Source organism: Mixophyes fleayi, chromosome 4 (assembly GCF_038048845.1).
Source record: "Mixophyes fleayi isolate aMixFle1 chromosome 4, aMixFle1.hap1, whole genome shotgun sequence".
Classification (NCBI taxonomy): domain Eukaryota; kingdom Metazoa; phylum Chordata; class Amphibia; order Anura; family Limnodynastidae; genus Mixophyes; species Mixophyes fleayi.
The window spans coordinates 256,178,295-256,194,442 of NC_134405.1; the positions used below are offsets into that span (position 1 = coordinate 256,178,295).

The 16,148-nt window shown below is 45.2% G+C and overlaps 1 protein-coding gene across 3 annotated transcripts in view; it reads right to left on the reverse strand.

The window, feature by feature from the left end:
* Positions 1–16,148, reverse strand: part of RBM27 (RNA binding motif protein 27) — a 78,326-nt gene that overhangs the window by 25,011 nt on the left and 37,167 nt on the right. For all 3 annotated transcript variants that reach the window (XM_075209673.1, XM_075209674.1, XM_075209672.1), the window contains 4 exons: positions 14,548–14,670; positions 5,378–5,452; positions 4,211–4,366; positions 4,002–4,106 (listed from right to left, as the gene is read on the reverse strand). In XM_075209673.1, coding sequence (XP_075065774.1) covers positions 4,002–4,106; positions 4,211–4,366; positions 5,378–5,452; positions 14,548–14,670 — 459 coding nt within the window. The remainder of the gene's footprint in view (positions 1–4,001; positions 4,107–4,210; positions 4,367–5,377; positions 5,453–14,547; positions 14,671–16,148) is intronic.

A 16,148-nucleotide genomic window follows, 5' to 3' on the forward strand; every position in this document is an offset into this window, starting at 1 on the left:
TGAATAAAACCCCTGTCCCTTTTGGTAGTCTGGGATCTTGCAGATAACTCATTGTGAAAGAAGAGAGGCGACGCAATCCTGTATGGCTTGTCTTCCTGTTGGATCTCGGGGTAGTGGGGTTACAAAAAACCGATGTGGTACGGGGCCCCGCAGGTCTATCCTGTACCCCCTTGATATAATGCCCCGAATCCATGAGTCTTGGGAGGACACTGCCCACTGTTCCTGAAACAAAGACAGACGACCCCCCACTGGCGCCCCCTCCAGGAGAACAGAGTGGTCGTCAGGACGCAGGTTTCTCCTGGTTCTTGAAGGCCTGGCGCCTAGCCGTAAACGAGGATTTCCCCCTAGAAGAGGAGCCTCGAGCATTAGGCTGTCTACTTCTAAAGGACTGTCCTCTAGACAAGGAGGTCCCCCGAAAGGGCTGACGAAAGGAGCTGACCCGAGGGTTCCAGCTCTTGCCAGGGAATACCGGCAAGGAAGTGCTTTTGCCCCCCGTTGCCTGAGAGATCAAGGTATCTAATTCCAGACCGAACAAACCTGCTGCTGAAAAAGGAATGGTTTCAACTGACTTTTTTGATTCCCAGGATTTCAGCCAAAGCCTCCATCTAGCTAAAATAGATGCCGCCTGAATAGAAGAGGAGACGGCCGCTGTGTTCTGGGCCGCCTCATAAAAGGTACCCCGATGCCTCCTTCAAATGCAAAGCCAGGGGGAGCAAATCGGAGTCCTGTAAGGCCTCTGCCAGCTGGTCTGCCCCTGCTTCCATTGCTCTAGCAACCCAAGCTGAAGCAAATGTGGGTCTAAAAGAAGAACCCGCAGCCGTGAATATAGATTTCAGCTGGGATTCAACTTCGTGGTCATTGGCATCCTGAAGGGACGCTGAACCAGGAGCTGGAAGTAAGGTGTGTTTTGCCAATCGGGCTGTAGGAATATTCACCTTGGGAATACTCTCCCAGCGAACCCCATCTTCCTCCTGCAAAGGATACAGGGACGAGAACCTTCTGGGAACAGAGAACCTTTTTTTTAGGTTGTTTCTATGCTCCTTCTGCAGTATCCCTAAGTTCTACAGAAGGGGGAAAAACGGCTAGCCTTCCTTTTGGCCTTCTTAAAAAGACTTCTGTATCTAGGGGAAGGATCCTCCGGTTCTGGGAGGTCCAACGCCTGTCTAACCGCTAAAACCAAATCGTTAATAAATTGGCTTTTAGGATTTTCTTCCTGTTCCAAGGGTTGAACCTGGTCAGGATCGGAATAAATTTCCCCCTCATCCTCAGAACACTCCTCAGAGTCTGAAAGGACCATAAGGGGATTTACAGATCTAGGCCTCTTTCTTTTAGTAGGCGGGATGTTTGGGGAATCTGGTTAAGCTTATCCAAACCCCTTATAAATGCTGCAGACCACGCCGGTACTGTGGAGACAGGGGCTGGGTCAGACTCTAATGAGGAAGGTCCTGGTATAGACGTTCCAATAGACCCTGAGGAAGCCGGGAGGCCTAAATGTGTGCTAGTATTATTAGCCACGGAAGTTGCCACAGTAGATAGCAACTGATTAGATTGAAAAACCATCTGTGCTAGGGCGGAAACAGACTGTCAGGGAGGCCACCCAGGCCGGCTCCTCCGTCAGTGGGTCTGAAATCTGCTGGGTTTGCGCAGGGGGGACCCCTGCTTCGCATGCAGAGCAGAGCGCCAAAGGGTCCTTCTCCTATGTATGAGGGGGATCTTGGTATAGCCCCCTTTCTCCTCTCTCCGTAGCGCCGACTGATCCAATCCAAGATGGCCGCCGGCATCTTAAGTATCCGATAACCGGCGCTCTATGCCTGTAATGGCAGCGCCGGTTATCGGGGAGGCTGGAGTGACAGCGGTCCGTGAGACCGCTTGTCACTCCTAAATCAGGCACCCATCTTCTTCCTTCTCTCCTGTCCCTGTCAGTGAGAGCTGCTAACTCTCATCTGACAGGGGAATGCCTGCGCTGCACAGCTGTGAGTGTGTTCTCTATAGCAGAACACACTCCAGCGCTGCCACCTGTAATAAAAATTAAGAATCAAATAAAAATGAAAGTGTAAATTTTTAAGTACTAAAAAACACTGCCCAACTCCTGGGCACCTAAAACAAACTGAACAAGAGGGGGCAGGGGGATTGTAGAGGGGAGGGGTCTGTCGGCAGTACTAAAAGTTAACTAGTTAGGTATCAACTCCCAAGCTCCCCTCCACAACCCCATGGTAAGCAGTGTCCCCCAGACTGGATGAAAGAGAAAATATGATTTACAACAGGTTTGTTAAGACTAATTTACCCAAAATATGTCACATTTCTACTAAGTGTAATGTGGAATAGTCACATGATTGTCAATTCCAGATTCATAACACGTACAATTTACAGCAATGGCCAAAATGTTTGAGAATGACATAAGTATTGGTTTTCACACAGTTTGCTGCCTCAGTGTTTGTAGACCTTTTTGTTAGATGTTGCTATGGTATACTGAAGTAAAATTACAAGCATTTCAAAAGGGTGTAAAGGCTTTTATTGAAAATTACATTAAGTTTATGCAAACAGTCAATATTTGCAGTGTTGACCCTTCTTTTTGAAGAACTCTGCAATTTGCCCTGGCATGTTGTCAATCAACTTCTGAGCCACATACTGACTGATGGCCGCCCATTCTTGCCTAATCAACGCATGGAGTTTACCAGAATTTGTGGGTTTTTGTTTGTCCCCCCGCCTCTTGGGATTGACCACAAGTTCTCAATGGGATTAAGGTCTGGGGAGTTTCCTGGCCATGGACCCAAAATTTCGATGTTTTGATCTCCGAGCCACATAGAGATCACTTTTGCCTTAGGGCAAGGTGCTCCATCATGCTGGCAAAGGTATTGTTCGTCACCAAACTGTTCTTGGATGGTTGGGAGAAGTTGCTCTTGGAGGATGTTTGGTACCATTCTTTATTTATGGCTGTGTTCTTAGGCAAAATTGTGACTGAGCCCACTGCCTTTCCTGAGAAGCAACCCCACACATGAATGGTCTCAGGATGCTTTACTGTTGGCATGACAAAGGACGGATGGTAACGCTCACCTTTCCTGCTCTGGATGCCCCCAAACAATCTGAAAGGGGATTCATAAGAGAAAATGACTTTACCCCAGTCCTCAGCAGTCCAATCCTTGTACATTTGCAGAATATCAGTCTGTTCCTGATGTTTTTCCTGGAGAGAAGTGGCTTCTTTGCTGGCCTTCTTGACACCAGGCCATCCTCCCAAAATTCTTCGCCTCACTGTGCGTGCAGATGCACTCATTGCTCAGGAATTCTGCCATTACTGAGCAAGCTATGCACTGGTGGTGCCCCGATCTTGTAGCTGAATCAACTTTAGGAGACAGTCCTGGTGCTTGCTGGATGTTCTTGGGCGCCCTGAAGCCTTCTTCACAACTATTGAACCTCTCTCCTTGAAGTTCTTGATGATCCGATAAATGGTTGATTTAGGTAGACTTACTAGCAGCAATATCCTTGTCTGTGAAACCCATTTTTGTGCAAAGCAATGATGAGTGCACGTGTTTCCTTGCAGATGACCATGGTTAACACAGAGGAAGAACAATGATTTCTTGCACCACCCTTCTATTAAAGCTTCGTCTGTTATTCTAACGCAATCAGCACGACAGTGTGATCTCCAGCCTTGTTCTCGTCAACACTCTCACCTGTGTTAACGAGAGAATGACTGACCCGATGTCAGCTGGTGCTTTTGTGGCAGGGCTGTAATGCAGTGGAAATGTTTTTGGGATAAAGTTCATTGTCATGGCAAAGAGGGACTTTGAAATTAATTGCAATTCATCCGTTTACTCTTCATGACATTCTGGAGTATATGCAAATTGCCATCATAAAAACTGAGGCAGCAGACTTTGTGAAAAATAATATTTGTGTCATTTTCAAAACTTTTGGCCATGACTGTAGTTCCAGATAGTTGATACAGAATGGATAATACTGACATTTTAATTTGCGACAATGACTGATACAACCACACATCATCGCACCTCAACTTGTAACTGATTAAGCTTTTTCCTCAACTCTGTTGTGTCTTCTCCTGAGGATAGCCGTTTGTGGAAGTCCATCTCAGCATCCAAAAGCTCTTTCTGTGCCTATAACCAGAGGGGAAACAGCCAAGCGTCATTATTATAAAAATAAATAAATATACACACACACACACACACACACACACACACACACACACTCTGATTCATACCTCTGTCTTAGACTTTACTTTTGATGGTGTAGAAAGCGTTTTCAATTCATCTTTGACCTGAGAGATCTTCTCATCGAGTTCTTTCAGCGTTTTAATTATCTCTGTCCTCTCTTCTGCCTTCATATTTTTATTTTTCTCTAGCCTTGATATCAACATCTACAAAAACAGATTAAAGTCATATCTTATTTACAAACCTCAATTAACAATAAATCATATCTGACAATCATTGCCATACGCAAAGATGGGTCCACACCGGCCGACAATGCCACAAACGCTAGCAACAAGATATCTGTTTAATTTTGTTACAAACATGGGAAGACAGATGAATGAAATTCCCAGCAATATTCTAGCTTGTATTTAAATAAAGACAAAGAACCTGTGGCAGGAAGCTACACACACCACAAGAGAATCAATCAACCAACCAATGATATAACTGGGGAGGAAAGTTGGAAGAACTTCTGTTTTCCAATGGAATACATGACGGCCTCATGTAGTAGAAAAGCAAAAAAGAAACAAAGCAAATAGGTCATCAATAAATATCAGAATGACCCCTAACAAGACTGCAATCTGCAAAATCTTGTTTCCCAAACGACTATCTTTCGAAGTCATTAAATGGAGACTGTAAAAATTTGACAATATATGAAAGGACCATGAAGCTGCCATAACATGGCTTTCAGTACTTTTTGGGTCTTCTAGCACCATTCTGTTTTGAAAATACTATAAGTGGAAAGGAAGGTAAAGTTATGTACACTGTCTGCACTGGAGTAGCTCGGGTCATCCTAGTACTATTGGGTGGTTCAGAGTGACTGGCCATCATGAGAATTAAGTAAATTTAAATTGAACCGCGTGGAACAAAAAAATTTTAAATTAAAAACAATAAAACCCCATGGCATCCACCCATAACACCCCAATTGGAATTGAATTCATTCGTACACTGTCCAATGTGCGAGTGGTACCACGCAGGGGAACAATGAAGGGAGAAATATATCAATGTTTTAAGTTATTTAGCCTAATGCAATGATGGAGATAAAACCTTCAGAGAAAGGACTTGGGAGTTAATAAAGTTGATCCTAACAACTCAAAAATCCATAGCATGCGTCCATTGGAAATGCATGTGTTTTGTTGTTCCAAGCTGGCAAATGTTCAAAACAAACTAGCTATACAGACCTTCTGATACTCAATTTGCTTTTCCAACATCTCTTGCTTTTTCTTCCTCATGTCCTGCTGAAGCTTCAGGGCTTCCTGAAAAAAAAAAAAAAGTTACAAAGCAATTCATTTACAACAAATTCAGGTGTGTACAGTCAGCACTGCAGCTGAATTGACTGTACAAATTTATAAAATATTGCTTTCTATCTGCGTTTGGTTTTGTTAGCAAAAACACAAAATTAAAGCGCAACAACATTTTACCAATGTCATCCACACATAGCAAATAACGGATCACAAGTATTTAAATCCTGGTTACAAACGCAACAATGCTTTAAACCCATTGAAAATGAAGACTCCCAACATGCAGTTTATTTTGTAAATGGTTCAAAGACATGCAAAAGTGCTAAGGCCACCTTGCGCTGTCTGGCACTGCGAATAGTTTAGCATCAACTCAAATAATTCTATATGTAAACAAAAACACACAAAATACCCATGAAGAGAGATTGTAGATGCCTTGAAGCATAGTGTAAAGCCGATGCTTTTCTTGTTTTTGTCCAAAATAAAGGGTTACAACTAAAGGCAGTGTGTCAATGTATTCTTAATTCTCTCTCCTGCAGGTTATCATCTATTTATATAGCACCACTAATTCCGCAGCGCTGTACAGAGTACTCCCTCACATCAGTCCCTGCCCCAATAACACAGAGTGACTAGGGTCAATTTGATAGCAGCTAATTAACCTACTAGTATGTTTTTGGCTGTGGGAAGAAACCAGAGCACTAGGACAAAAGTCACACAAACACAGGGAGAACATAATTAATAGATTATAAAGTACTGAAGGACAGATTTTAGCGGTGTTGGACAAGTCTTTCTTATACAAATAATACTACATGAAAATAAGTAAGGGGTTTGTTCAGTACTTTGCAATCTTAGTGTCTTTGTTTGCTAGTTTTCCGTCATTTTAAACTCCTTGGAGAACCTGGAAACATTCTAGAAAAAGGATGAAGATACTCATAAAACAATCTAGTGAAAAGTAAACTAAATATAAGCTGGGGACCATTTAAAAAAATAAAATACAATTTTTTTTTTACTTCCTGCAACATAAAAGGTAATCAAGTCACACTGAATTGTTGGGAATCATAAAGGTGTAAATCTATCATTAATTTTCTACTGTGTCAAAGCATAACACTGCAATATTTAATTGGTGAAACACCAGCTAGATCCAAAGCTTGTCTAGCGCAATCACACGGTCGAACTACACTTCACAGCTTTCATTCTGGGCTATAGAAAGACATTTTAAAATGATCCTTCTCAAGGAATAACATGAGAGCATTGAAATAAGCCACTGCCAGAGCAAGTTCGATAAGCTGCATACCAATATTTATTGAAGAGTACTCTCATAATAGGGCAGTGCTTCACAACATAAATAAAATAAATACTGGGACATTTTTCAAGACAAAACTCAGCATGCATTTGGAGCAGGCGATAGAAAGTGAACAATGGTTGTAGATTTTAAAATAATAAATGCAATTTATCTGAACTGAATGCAGAAATAGTTGAGTAAACCAAAAACATGCAACAAAGCTTTGTGCCAAAAGCTAAAAAAAACCAGCCAAAACAGTTCTCCAAGGAAGTGTAAGTTAAAAAGTATGAAAATGGGATTTTTATACTTACGTAAAATCCGTTTCTCTTAATCTGTTGGGGGACACCGGGACCTTGGGGTATAGAGTAGGACAGGCGAACGCTGGCACTTTAACTTTCAGTTAACTAAAGCTCTGGCTCCACCCCCTCTATACCCCACCTCCTGCTAGAGCCCAGTCTATGTTTAACCAAGCCCGCAGAAAGGGACATAGAGAGAACCAAAGAAAAGAGAATACACTTAACACACAACATTCTCTTAAAATTCAAACAACATGTCAAACAGAAGGAAAAACCAGAGCATTAAGGGTGGGCGCCCGGTGTCCCCCAACGGATTAAGAGAAACGGATTTTACGTAAGTATAAAAATCCCATTTTCTCTCACATCTCTTGGGGGACACCGGGACCTTGGGGACATCCCAAAGCTGTCTCACGGGAGGGAACGTTCAGAAGAAACGGCCCGAAGCACCTTTCTCCAAAAACTTGCATCCCTAGCGGCAAACACATTAAATCTGTAAAACTTTGTGAAAGTGTGTACAGACGACCACGTGCCCGCTTTACACAGCTGTTCACTGGAGGCACCATGGCAGGCCGCCCAGGAAGCACTTACAGATCTTGTAGAATGCGTCCGTAGATTATCTGGGACAGGCTCCCCAGCCCCATTGTAAGCCTGGCGGATAACACCCGTAATCCACCTAGAAATGGTCACCTTAGAAGCTGGCCAGCCTCTTTTGTAAGCATCGTAAAGAATCAAAAGATCCTCAGTTTTACGTAACTTCTGAGATCTCTTAACATAAATTCGCAAGGCATGAACATCAAGATAACGAATAGAATCATCGTTATCGGAAGACGATGAATCAGTTAGAGCCGGTATGACAACATCCTGATTCAAATGAAACTTAGAGACAACCTTAGGAAGGAAGGATGGCATAGTTCGAAGAACTGCCCTATCCTCATGAAAAACTAACAGAGAAGGCTTACAAGACAAAGCCGCAAGCTCTGAAATTCTGCGTGCCGTAGAAATGGCTAAAAGAAAAAACGTTTTCAAAGTAAGAAATTTGAAATCTACTGAATTCAAAGGCTCAAATGGAGGATGCTGTAAAGCCCTCAACACCAAATTCAAATCCCATGGCGGAACCGGAGGAATATAAGGAGGTTGAACATGGAGAACACCCTGAATGAAAGTTTGCACATCAGGTATAACAGCAAGTTTTCTTTGAAAGAAAATTGAAAGAGCCGACAACTGACCCTTAAGAGAACTAAGACGCAAACCTGCATCCAAGCCGTCCTGCAAGAACCTGAGTAACCTGGCCAGACGAAAAGAAGACGTAGGATACCCTTTCTTTTCGCACCAACCAATATATGTCCTCCCGACTCAATGATATATTTTGGCTGAAGCTGGCTTTCGAGCACGAAGCATAGTCTGAACCACCCAACTCGAAAACCCCTTAGCTCTTAAGATCCTGGCTTCAACAGCCACGCCGTTAAAGCCAGACGATGCAAACCTTGATGACAAAAGGGACCCTGGGTTAGAAGATCTGGGCGTATCGGCAACCGCCACGACCTACCTCCTGCCATGAAGAGCACGTCGGTGTACCAAGCCCTGCGCGGCCAATCCGGTGCTACTAGAAGCACTGGAACACCCTCTCTCCACCTTTTTCAGTACTCGTGGAAGCATGGCTATCAGAGGAAAAAGGTACACTAAGCGGTACTTCCAAGGGACGGACATAGCGTCTACCCCGGGATCTCTTGCACGGGAACAGTAGCGGGGAACCTTGTGATTCAACAGAGATGCCATCATGTCGACATCCGGTTGACCCCATTTCACCACCAACTGTTGAAACACCTCCGGATGGAGAGACCATTCCCCTGGATGCAGAGTCTGCCTGCTTAGGAAGTCTGCTTCCCAATTTTCTATTCCGGGAATGAACACGGCAACGAGTGCCGAAACGTGAGCTTCGGCCGACAAAAATATCCTGCGAGTCTCCCCCATGGCTAAAAGGACTCCTGGTGCCGCCCTGATGGTTGAGATATGCCACTGCTGTGACATTGTCCGATTGGATCTTTACCGGCTTTCCCTGCAGCAAATGTTGCGCACTTCTTAGAGCGTGAAACACTGTGCGCATTTCCAAGACATTTATTGGAAGCTTGGACTCCTTGTGAGTCCAAAGCCCCTTAAACAGAGCCTGAAGACATACAGCCCCCCCAACCCCGAAGGCTGGCATCTGTTGTAATCAGAATCCAATTCCAAATTGAGAACAAGCGGCCCCTGGTGAGATTCTGCTTCTGTAGCCACCAACCAGATCAGCGACTGACGCGTCTGCGGAGACAGGTGAAAAACCTGACTCGCCAGATTGCGATGAGATTGTTCTACTGCGACAGAAGTTCCAACTGAAACTAAGCAAACTGGATCGCTTCGAAAGACGATACCATCTTGCCCAGAAGCCCCATCGCAAAATGAATGGAAGGTCGCCTTGCCATCAACAGGGATTTCACCATCCCCTGTAAGGCTAAAATCTAGTCCTGAGGAAAAAATACCCGTCTCAGACGGGTATCGAATAGGAGACCCAGAAACACCATCCGCTGGGATGGGATCAACTTGGATTTTTTGACGTTGATAATTCAACCGTGCGACTCCAGGGTCTGGATTACTACCCGAATGTGCAACAGAAGCTTCAAAGAAGAATCTGTCTTCAGAATCAGATCGTCCAGGTAGGGGATGATTGTAATCCCTTTGGCGCTTAGCAAAGCAGCCATAAAAGCCATGATCTTGGTAAAGATTTGTGGAGCTGTGGCGAGACCGAATGGAAGAGCCTGAAACTGGAAGTGCTCTGAGCGAACCGCAAACCTCAGCTCAGCAGGGACTGATGACCCCTCCAAATGGGCACATGGAGATATGCATGCTTGATGTCTAAATGCTCCGTTCCATGCCGAGAATGACCGAGCGTAAAGATTCTATCTTGAAGCTGGGAACTCTCACCTGAGTGTTCAAAGCCTTTAGATTGAGAATCGGTCTGAAGGAGCCGTCGGGTTGTCACAAGAAAAAGATTGGAATAAAACCCCAAACCTCTTTGAGAATAAGGAACCGGAATAATCACTCCGGAAGACAGGAGGGATTGAATCGCCTCTGTTAAAGCCAATCGCCTTCTTGGACATGACGGAAGCCCTGTGGTGAAGAACCGTCTGGGAGGAAGACTGAGCAGATCGATCTTGTAACCCTGGCTCACCACTCCCCGAATCCAGACATCGGTAGTGGACACCACCAATCCCTGAACCGCAGAAGACAGGCTCCCACCACTGACGACAGTGGAGGAGCAAACACCCCATCATGCAGACTGTTTGTCTGCCGGCTTTGCAGCTGGACGACGCGCAGACCAGGCCTGACTTCCCTGCTGCAAACCACCTCTAGGGTGGAACGAAAGGCCCAAAATCTGGACATCCTCTGCTTGGGAGCACTGACCGGGAGGAAAGTGCTCTTACCTCCTGATGCCTGACCAATAAAGGAATCCAGCTGAGGTCCAAACAGAACACCTCCTGAAAAGGGAATTGACTCCACAGCCTTTTTTGGACTCTACATCAGGACTTTAGCCAGAGAGTCCGACGTGCTGCAACCAAGGCAGAAAAGCGTGCTCCCATCGACCCCGCTTCCATAGCAGCTTCTCCTAAATAATTCGTTGCCCTCTGAATCTGTTTCACTAAAGGAATCAGTTCAGAGGATGGCCTGCCTGCCTGCCAACAAACCCTCTGACAATTGTTCCGACCAGCGATTAACAGCTTTGCTAACCCATGCCGATGCTAAAGCAGGCCTCAAAGAAACATCCGCTGCCACAAAAATGGACTTAAGGATGGTACAGACCAGAAGGTTGAAACCGTTCTTAAGAGTAGCCTGGTTAGGCAGAGGAATAGTAGTTACCTTTGCCAACCTCGCCACAGCTGCATCCACTTGAGGAAGCGTCTCCCACTTAGCGAGAACTTCAGGGGGAAATGGATAACACAACTGCAGTCGCTTAGTCACCTGAAACTTCCTGTCTGGGGAAGTACAAGATTTCAACAGCAACTCCTCCAAGTGGGGAGAGGCCGGAAAAACCACCTGCCTCTTTTTGCGTCTTTCAAAAAGAGAGGATCCAGAAGCCTCAGGCACTTGCTCTTCAGGAATATCAAGTACCTGATGCACAGCCTGAATTAACTCTTCCACACTCTGACGATCTGATGGAACCTCCACCAAAGAAGCAGCATCTATGTCAGAGCCCAGCGGTAACTCACCCTCTTCCTGGGAACCACAATCAGATACATGTCCCAGAAAAGGGGCGGCCACCTGCCTCCGCTTACGTGAGGAAGACGGTGTGGCCGACTGCATCATCCTTTCCAAGGAGGAAGAGACCGCTACCAGACCCTGTACTGAGGATGCAAGACCCTGCACCCAGGCTGGTTCTACAGACTGCACTGGAGCAGCAACAGGCAAAGCCTTGACTAAGTTAGCAGAATCAGAAGACTGAGCAGCCTGAGACTACCTTCTGAGCAAGCAGTTCCACCGTATTAAATAGAGACCGAGCCCAAGCAGGCTCCTCCGTGTTTGAACAGACAGCAACTGTTTCACCAGGAGTAGTCTCCGTGGGCCGACAGGACACACACAGAGCCTGTGTTCCTGGCTGCCCAGACGGTAACTTAACATGACATACAGCACAGATGAAACCTAACATAGTAGCACCAGCCCTGCCACGTGTAGATTTTTTTCCTCTCAGACATGTTCAAAGATGGGACAAAAAAGTACAGTGAAACACACACAACACAGATAAAATGCAGCACACAAACTACAAGAGAAAGTGTGCCTGCAATACAACCAAAAGCTCTTTAGTGTGTAAAAAATACAAAGGCTAGACACACCACCCCCAACCCTTTACCTTACAGTATACAGGATAGAAAAGGGGAGAAGCAGGAGCTTTTGAAATGGCTGCCTATTCAGGTGTCTACACACGAGGAGTGAAAGACTACCACGGGGGAAGTGCCGAAGAGCCCCCCCCCCCCTTCAGGGCCCAGCTCTGGCTTGTCTGACGTCTAAAGCTGGGTACACACTACAGAAATTTCTACCAACTTTTTATGCCGAGCGATTTTACATGCAATCGATGTTCCGATCGCTCGGTCCATGGACTGCATACACACTAGCCTTGTTTAGAACGATAAAAGGGAAGAGCGGACGTCCCTTTAGCGACTTTTTACAGCCATGTTGTCGTGAGCAATGGCTGTAATTTCATACTCACTGTTGTGGATCGGTTGGAAGTTTATACACACTACACAGCGAAAACGAGATTGGAACGAAAATATTAAACGGTACGACTAACCAAATGAGGCGACAATCGTCCATTTGAGCAGACTTTCGACCATCGTGTCACTGCACACACTGACCCGACTTTTGAACGAACTGTCGTATGTCGGCTGTTTGAGCCGATTATTGGACGAAAACAGTGTAGTGTGTACCCAGCTTAAGACAGACAAACAACTCAACCAATCCACAGCCTAGCAGGGCTCATGGAGACAGTGACCCTTGCCTGACCCTGTTCCCTGAGCTAAAAATAGAATATTATCTCTACCCAATTACACAGACTGCTTTTAGGAAAAAAACTGCCAGCTCAGGGAACCCACTGCGATTGTGTGCAGACGCAGTGTGTGCAGACAGCATGCTGTCTGTACATGGAGGACAGACCCCAGCCACCAACAACTGTATCTGGCTCCAATGGAGGATTAATTTCGGCAGAGGGAGTAGGCAGACAAGGAGGACCTACACCGCAACTCCGCTCCCCCGCCGCCAGCGCACAGCCGCCCGTGCTGTGCGCTCCACAGATCTTCCCCATCGCTGCCTCACACTCTCCCTGCCGGCCGCAGCCGCGGGAGAGCAGAATGAATGAATCTGCAGCGGAGAGTCTGACTGACAGCCGACTACACGGCTCAGCGAGCCGCCGGCTGTCAGAACTCGGAGACACAGTCTCCGCTACCATTAAAATAATAAAAGCTGTAAAAAAAATAAATAAAAAAAAAAAAGTAAAAAAGGCTGCCCCTTGCACAGCCCGCTTTGCCGGGAACTTGAACTAGACTGGCCTCTAGCAGGAGGTGGGGTATAGAGGGGGTGGAGCCAGAGCTTTAGTTAACAAAGTTAAAGTGCCAGCGTTCGCCTGTCCTACTCTATACCCCAAGGTCCCAGTGTCCCCCAAGGGACGTGAGAGAAAACGGCATACCCAATCAGGAGCATTAAGGGGAGTAAAAGTATATAGCTAGCAATAAAATGTGTAAAGTGCTAACAGAAGAAAATCGAAACAACGGGTGACAATCTTCTACAGATACTGCAGTGATGATAGCCTTTTACTACAAAGTCCTTCCCCAATAGCACATGCCAGGACAAATATTTGTATAACTGTATGTGAACCAATGCATTTATATTACTGTACATGAAATGCTTAGGAGGGATATAAATGTAGCACTCCCCCTGTTGGTCGAGTGGATCAGGTGATTTTAGTAGTACGCTCTCCGCTCCTGAATATGGCAGCGCCTGGATCGTCAAAGCAGCTTAAGGCGGGATTTGCAGGATTACAGCGGCAGCACTTAAACCTGCCTGTAGCGCCAGACAGATTCTATTGAAGACAGATTCTGTTCAAGGCTTTGCCAACCTGTGGATCTCCAGATGTTATAAAACTACTAGTCCCAAAATGCCCTGGTGGATAGGAAAGAGAGGGAGTTGAGCATCCCATGCCTCTTGGAGTGGAGTAGTCATGAGTACAACAGACTCCCACTGCGTAAAATGTAAAAATTAAAAGCATGGTACAGACAGATCCACATGAATGATGAGGGGGATCAGTCAAGGCCAGTTAAAAAGTGACAAGGGCTTAGTTTACACTTGCAAGCACTGCAAGTGTGTGCCATCACTACCTTTCAGCAATTTGTAATGGCTCTTGTCTTCTGCATCTTCAATGCTCAGATTCTAATTTTGCTCTTGTTTTTAGCAAACAAGAGCCAAGTACCCAGTAGTTCCAAAAGAAATCCAAAGAAAAGTATTCAGGAGACATTAGCCAGAGTAACTTGCAAAGAGGTGCTGTAACATCTGTACACACTGCCCAGAAGCCTAGAGGTGGCAACTATACACTCCTACAAGTGGAGTACCACATCAGTACACAGCTGGGTAACATGACTGAGCTATTGTGACTCCCACCAGTGCTGCCTTCTCCTGTTCCCATATTGAGCAGGGAAAGCAGCCAAACATCTCTGGAACCAGACCAACACTGAACCACTAGGGACAGAAGTTCATTGGCATACCAACTCCCACAAATGCCACCAGATGTGCCCAGAACCCCACTGAAACATCAGGATAACATTGTACATTTAAAGAAAACATTATTAAGACTCTAAAATGTTAAGGATATAAGAAAAACAAAACATAAAAAAGGAAAAAAGTGCCAAACCTTTTTTCTACCACGGTATGTCTTTCTGGCACATTACCACATTATAATAGCTTTTTTATTACACATTTCTCAGAAAGTACAATGTACTAGGTACAGTCGGGTGTTATACCTGCTTCTTTTTCACAGCATCTTGCATATCAACGGGCTTTGATACTGCTATATTCTTATTGTCTGTCTTTGAGCCAGATGAGCTGTAAACCGATTTTGAGAGGCTTGAGGAAGGTGGTAAGGTCTACAAAAAAAAGAAACAAAGATAAAACTAATAAACATTTTTCTATAAATATTCTGTAAAACATAAGTAATCTTTCTACAAGGATGTCCCTATTGCTTTCTTAGAATTTTAATCTCTAATGCATACCCACTGGAGGAGACTGGTACCATGGAGAACAGGTTCTGTCATTAGGAGCTTGGACATTTTAGAAGAGAAAAAGGCAAATAAAAAACAGCTCTTTCCATGCAAGAATTAACCACAGACATGGCTAATCAGTTTTAGCTTGAGGTGGCGGTACTATTTTTTTTCTTTTTTTATGCAACTTTTTGCCCACAGTGGCAGCTTTCGTAACAATTAAAAAAAAGGATTTTTATACTCACGATAAATCCGTTTCTCCGATTCCATCTGGGGGACACTGCTACCAAGGGTTGTGTGAGGGAAGTGTGTGGAGTTTGGCACTTTACTAGTTAACTTGTTAATGTATCATGCTGACAAACCTCTCCCCTCTGCAACCCCAGTGTAGCCTCTTCAGTTTAAGTATAAAGCCTCTAGGATGGAGAGTCAACCAACCAGAGACCAAACAGCAGAAGGGAGGGAACGTAGTGTCCCCCAGATGGAATCGGAGAAACGGATTTATCACGAGTATAAAAATCTTCTTTTCTCTTTCATCCCTTCTGAGGGACACGGCTACCAAAAGGGACGTTCTAAAGCAGCCCCTTCAAGGGAGGTGCTGGGCTCTGACAGCCCGGCACGTAGAGCACTACGGCCAAAACTGGCGCCTGCCGATGCAAATACATTGAATTGATAAAATTTTGTATAAGTATGGATCGAGGACCAATTGGCTGCTGTGCATAACTGGTCCGCTGAGGCCCCATTTGGCGTAGCCCAAGACACCCCCACCGAATGGGTAGAATGAGCAATCAGATCTGGCACATGTCGTGTTCCTGAAGACTGTGGCTCCCCTGTGAACACAGGGACCGCTATTTCTTAGTTAACATGTAAACTGGTAACCACTTTTGGCCGGAAATTAGGAAATGTTCTGAGAACCGCCCTATCATCGTGCAACACAGGATATGGTTTGCGACATGAGAGATCATCCATCTTGGAAACTATATAAGCTGACGCAATAGCTAGTAGAAACGCAACCCTCTATGTTAAGAACTGTAATTCCGCATTATGTAACAGTTCAAAGGAGGTCCTTTAAGCATATTAAGGACCAGGTTGAGGCCCCATGGTGTCGTGGGTGGAATATATAGATTGTAGGACTCCCTGCAGGTCCTGACATCCGATGTGTCTGCCAGGTGAAAAAAAACACAGAAAGGGACGAGAACTGCACTTTAAGGAACCCGGGTGAAGGCTCAGATCCAGGCCATTCTGGAGAAAAGCAAGAACCCTTGAGAGGCAGAAAGAAGCCATGTGGAAGGGTCAGCTCTCATACCATCTAATGTAGGTACACCAGATGCGGTGGTAAATGCGAGCAGAGATTGGTTTTCTAGTCC